At 41.2% G+C, this 6,000-nt stretch overlaps 1 protein-coding gene across 1 annotated transcript in view; it reads left to right on the forward strand.

Moving 5' to 3' along the window:
* si:dkey-22o22.2 (neural-cadherin) overlaps positions 1-6,000 on the forward strand; it is a 156,992-nt gene that overhangs the window by 65,542 nt on the left and 85,450 nt on the right. The window contains exons 2-3 of the mRNA XM_067600397.1: positions 1,368-1,556; positions 5,776-6,000. The exon at positions 5,776-6,000 is cut by the window's right edge and continues 1 nt beyond it. Coding sequence (XP_067456498.1) covers positions 1,368-1,556; positions 5,776-6,000 — 414 coding nt within the window. The remainder of the gene's footprint in view (positions 1-1,367; positions 1,557-5,775) is intronic.

A 6,000-nucleotide genomic window follows, 5' to 3' on the forward strand; every position in this document is an offset into this window, starting at 1 on the left:
AAATATAAAGTAAATAAAACAATTGATGATGATGTTGATTCACACAGTATTGCTTTATTTTCATTTGCACCGTTGTCCATTAATCAACATGGAAACTCTGCAGCTCTACGGAGCTTTTTAGCCTCTCAGGTCTCGTCCACACGTACACATGTGTGTTTTAAAATGCAGCTATTTCTCTGTTTTGGCCTTTTGTCCACATGTAAGCTGCATTTTAAGTCACTGAAAACCTTTTGTTAAACTCCTTGCATTGTAAAGAGTTTCAGAAACTCTGTTTTCAGTGTTGACGTGTAAACAGAGAAAACTGAGTTCTTGGTTTGTGGCGTCAGTTTGCTGTTTCGTTCTGGTTCAAACCTTCCTAACAGGACTTTTTATATGTTTACACATAATTGTACAGTTATATTGAGGACCAGAGGGGTCAAGATGGACTACAGAGGTCACTGCTACGCTTTTTTTCAGGCTTCTGATTGGCCGACATGACTGTAGGGTTATATCGCCGCCTGTTGGTTTGGCGTCCTCTTTACAGAACTCCATTTTCTGTATGTGTTGACTAGACGTTAGCTTCTAGTGTTTGGTCTTATGTTTACTGTCTGGTTCAGTCTGTTTTCCAGCAGCAGCTGTGTTCATCAGATAACAGAAACCAAATACTGTGTCTGTTCGCTCATTTCCTTTCTGACTCTTAAGTTGTCAAATGATCAGTTGTTGCAGCTTTAAATTTGTCCGATAGCGTAACGTTAGTTGTAGAAAATGAAGTTATAAGTTGTTGTTGCTGCTCTGGTCAGTTAATGGATGGATGATGGTTTGGTTCAGAGCCTGCAGGTCACAGCAGACGTTGTTCAGAAGGATTTAGATCTTTTCTTCACTTTTAGCACCATAGATCTGAGGCACTTTAGTGCAAAGCTACTTACAATAAGTTCGACCTCAGTAGGAAAAGGAGATCAGAATGTTTGTCATGTAAAAACCTAAAGTTAAAGGTTGTGATATTTCTTTATAGTCAGCTGGATTCATACAACTCAGTTTAATGTCTTTTCATTGTTTTTGTGGTGTTTATTTGTCCCAGACAGGATATAAAGTGGATTTAAAGTGTTTTTTAGCACAACGACTGGTTAATGGTGTTGGAGAAAACACACGACAGAGTAAAGACTTTCATTTAAAACTAATTAATGAAATTCATCACAGTGAAAAACAGTAAAACACCAACAGACTCTTTGTTTTTCTGCTTTAATCGGCTGCTTGTTGCAGGACTTTAACTCCACTGATTCATGTGGAGATTAAAAGCTTTAACGAAACTGTTTAATTGATCTTTTATCATATAGTTATAGTGTTATTGTAAATTGTTTTAAATCTTAATTGTTTTGTCTATCCTCCAGGTGAGGACTGGTACCTGTGCAGGTTGACTCTGAGCATGCCCAGTCAGGCTGACCTGCAGTGGGCCATGTTTCCTTCGCCTTACCTGGGCGCCGTGGGTCCTGACGCCACACCTGGCTCTGTAGTGTACCGCCTGTCGGCACGGCAACGAGACGGGACACTGGGACAGGCGCAGTTCCTCCTACTGGACGGTGAGTGAACATTTATTTTAATGTTAAGCTATATAATCTGTATTTATATATAATTATAAATATAAAGAGTTCGGACAGAATCAAACCTACAACCCTGTTTGTCAGAATAACTCTCCCTCTATGACGATCTCTCCTCCATAAATCTAATATAATATAATATAAATAATATATTCTTACAGTAAAACCTCTGCTCTTCCCTCATAATCATGTTTCTTCAGTATGACAATCTCATTGTGCCGACTTACCAAAACACAAACAAATAAAGGCACAAAAAGTTGTAGATAGTTTTAAATAACTTTGTTTGGTGCAGGATGAAGCTTCAGTGATGTCACACAGGTGTTATTGTGACGTCATGATCTGATCTTGAGGCCTCATGTTGTGAAAATCTTGAGAAACTTTAACGAGCCAAAGTTCAAACAGCCAATAGATCTGTTTTCATCTGAACCTCCGCTCATCATTTATATATTTGTGTTTTTACATTACATTTCATTATAAGTTATAGTTCAGATGTGTTATTTTGTCAGCAGCTAAACTCTTAATATCGTAACATCCCTCGATAACACACGGCGAGACGTTAGTTGGTATTTGCTGCAACTTTATTGCACACAATAACACAGACTACTGTTGGCTGTAGCCAAAATAACAAGACCACCAAACCCCCCCCCCCCCACCTAACTCCTAGCCAATTACAAGTGTGCTATCTCCCGCTGATCACTGTTACAGGTAGATCACATGACTTCACAGCGTCTAAACTGACAACAACATGACAGACTTTATGTGTGAACTAACATTTCCCACAGTAACGATCATAACAGTTCAACACTGACATGAACACAGTCCGTTACAGTAGAATGTGAAGTATAATGACTATAAATGTCAGTAGTAACAACTTCATCTCATCTACAGCTACAGCGATTAGTCGATTGATTGAGCAGGTGATCAATTAATTTAAAAAATTCAGTAATTTTTTAAGCAAAAATGCCCAAAATCTTCTGGTTGCAGCTTCTCAGATGAGGATTTGAAGCTTTTCTGTGTCATAGATGATAGAAACTGAACGTCTTTGGATTTTGGATTGTTGGTCAAACAAATTAAGACATTTGGGCTCCAAGAAATTATAACCAGCCTTTTTTTTCTCATAATTTTCTCACATATAGAGAAAACGACAAATCAATCAGTCGAGAATGATAATGATTGTTAGTTGCAGCCCTAACCCTCCAGGTGTCATTATGTGCTGTCATCAAAAAAATTAAAATGGTTTTAAAACAGTATCCTGACTAAACTTTTACATGTATCAGTCTGCCATAATCCATCAACGTGTCTTCCTCTGATCTCAACTATAGTTAAAATGATTCATAATTTCTTCAGTCAGGATACGGGTCAAAATTGACCCGAGGACAACAGGAGGTTTAATCTCAGTGTTCTAACCTGATGACATCACTTTTTTGTGCGATATATCGATACAGAAAGACATGACAGCTTTACTGCACAGTATATATATATATATACACATATATATATATATATATATATGTATGTTTTAAGATCTAAATTAGCTTCTTTGTTCTGATATTCCAGATTATTTGAACACATCCAGTGATCATCCACACAAATCAAACCTCATCCTAGAACCTGTTTGTTCTTATCTCCTGCTTGTATCTGTAATTAGGTCCGTCGCTGCTGCTGCTGCTGCTGCTCCGCCAGGCTCTCTGTGACAAACCTGTTTTGTTCAAAGGAGAGATTTATAAATAAAATTTGACTTGTTGAATTTCAATTACCGTCAAGCGGGAGAGGGGGAGAGAAAAACGCACATAAACGGCATGGAGCTGCGCTGTTAATCGCTCCCCGGGGCAAAGAAAGCTCCCAGATTCGGGAATAATAGGAAAGTCTCTGGAGAGGCAGTGAGTGGGAGGCGGATGGGCGCCGGTGGCTGTGGATTTTTTTTTTTTTTTTTTTAGAAGAGGAGAAGAAGAAGAAGAAGAGGAGAAGGAAGGAGTGGAGAGATATTTTGAGAGCTAATTTCATATTAAGAGCTCCTGACTTCCCTTTGGCGTTATGTGACTACATGTGTACCAACGAATAATCCAATAATTTACATTAAAAATGTTTTTTTAATATCATGCCAGTATGGAAATATATTCACTCAGTATGTGTGTGAAGCCAATTAGTGGCATTAATGTGATTTTACTCCATTTCAGGATGTTAAGTTTACTGTTAGTGTTTGAGCAGCAGGACAACGGAGGGAAAAAGGTTTGTGTTGCAAAATTATTGTAAAAGGAGAATATTTTAAATGACGTGTGTCTCTTTTCTTCTATATTATAGTAATTAACAGTTATTACTAAAGGAAGAAGAAAGAGTGAGTGTATGAAAAGTACGTTAAAGCTTTTATTTATCTTCTGCTGCTCAGGATTCACATTCAGGAAGTTGCTGCAGTTACAGGTTGACAGATACAGTCGGAGGCAAAGAAACTGAAGAGAAGAGTCAAAAATCCACCGTTTCCCCTCGGTTGAGTGGTTAGGCCTGGCGGGGGGGGGGGGGGGGGGGGGGGGGGGGGGGTTTCATCTACTGCCAGATTGACAACTTACTACCTAACGACAACTAACGTTAAAAGTACCGTTAGGCTTTGCTGTCTGCTTCCCGACTCATTTTAAAAAAGACGAAGAGAGAGAGAGAGAGAGAGTAGTGGAGTAGTGGTCGTGCGAGCTAGAGAATGAATGAAGGGAGGGAGCAGATCAATAAAACGTTATTTTTTGATTGTTTCACAGCGGTTACGTTCCGGAGGACAAACGAACACACCCACACCCCGCCCCCCCCCAGCACACCTCCGCTAGACCCTGCAGCTGAACGCTCACATTCACCGTCACTTTTCTGACGCTCGCTCTCTCGTTTAACCACTCGCTCACTTAAAATGAGTTACGCTACCTGCTGTTTCCCATGGCAACAACACAGACATTGACTCGAGTTTTGAAACAGCGCTGCTCAGAGGCTCCCAAACGCTGTTGATTTCCGAATGAATGGATATTTGGTGTTATTTTTGGCATTTAACACTGATATCATTACCTACGATGTCCTTCGTGAATAAACCGCCATAAATCTGCTTAGAAATCAGAGAAAAAAGAGGCTTCGAACTTGTTTTCTTCAGTATCAAAGTGATCCAGTGACAGTTGTCTGTACGTCCATGTTACACTGCTAACAGGAGCTGCTAACAGCTGATTCAGCAGACTTTTAATGGAGACAAAACGTAAACAGATATTGGCTTAAATCAGAGCTCAGTAGAGAATATTTATACCTTTACAACAGCCTGTTTGATGAGCTTTTATGTGGCCTTGCTCTCCTGATAGGAGGCCTACTAACAGTATATGTTGCTATTAGCATGTTTGCAGTAGAAGGACGAGCAACTCTTCCATCATTTTGTCTTTAATTATTACTGAACTGGGTTAAAATCAGCAGGTAAAGACATAAATCCAGTCTGAATGGGGCTAAAGACAATAAGACTGGCCTGGTTTTTCTGCTGAAATGGCAGCAGAGATACAGACGAACTGTGAGTCTCATCAGAAACGTCGTTCACAGACGGAGGCGGCAGGACGAGATGATTGACAGGTTGGATGCAGCTGTTGCTGGTTCAAAACCCTCTGGTCAACAGCTGGGATTCTTCTCCTCCGTTCTCCCTCCTTCCTTTCTCATCTTTGTTTATCTTCCTCTGCTTCACCGTCGTTTCCTCTCTTCATCCCTCCATCTTCTTCATCTTCTTTTCAGCATTCTCTCTCTCTCTCTCTCTCTCTCTCTCTTCGCCCAGGGGGGACGTGGGTAAAAACGAACCAACGCTCTTCCTCTGAGTCTTCAAAGAGTGTTAACCAGCTCACACACACTCACACACACACAGAAATAAACACACATGTTGCTCCAGCTGGCAGAAGCAGCCTCACTTTCAACACACACACACACACACACACACACACACACACACACACACACACAGCAGCCCTCCAGCCTCAGTTTGCCTTGTTTGGGTTTTCATAACTGTACAGCTGTGAATGTATCTACAGTATAAAAATTATAACTTCTCCATTTAACTGCCTGTTTGGTTTCTGGTGGATATTTGGCACGAAAACTGAGACGAATAAGACAAAAATAATCTTCAGCGTCTGTTTCAAACTGTGTTAAAAGTATTTTAGGAGAACATCCCTCATTCTTCTTCTCTCCTCTCTGTCCGTCCGTCCAGGTGGGGAGGAGTGCTTCGAGGTGGATCATCGCTCCGGTGAGATCAGGACTACGGGACGACCTCTGACCCCCAGTAAGGAGTACCTGCTGCGGGTGCAGGCGGTGGACGGGCGCGGACGTAAAGGTCTTCCCGCCACGGTGGCCGTCCTGGCCGGCTACCGGCCGCCGCAGTTCACCAACTCCACCTACAGCCTGAGCGTGCTGGAGAACACGCCGGCCGCTCAAC

The sequence above is a fragment of the Thunnus thynnus genome, chromosome 10 (genome assembly GCF_963924715.1).
Source record: "Thunnus thynnus chromosome 10, fThuThy2.1, whole genome shotgun sequence".
NCBI classification, from domain to species: domain Eukaryota; kingdom Metazoa; phylum Chordata; class Actinopteri; order Scombriformes; family Scombridae; genus Thunnus; species Thunnus thynnus.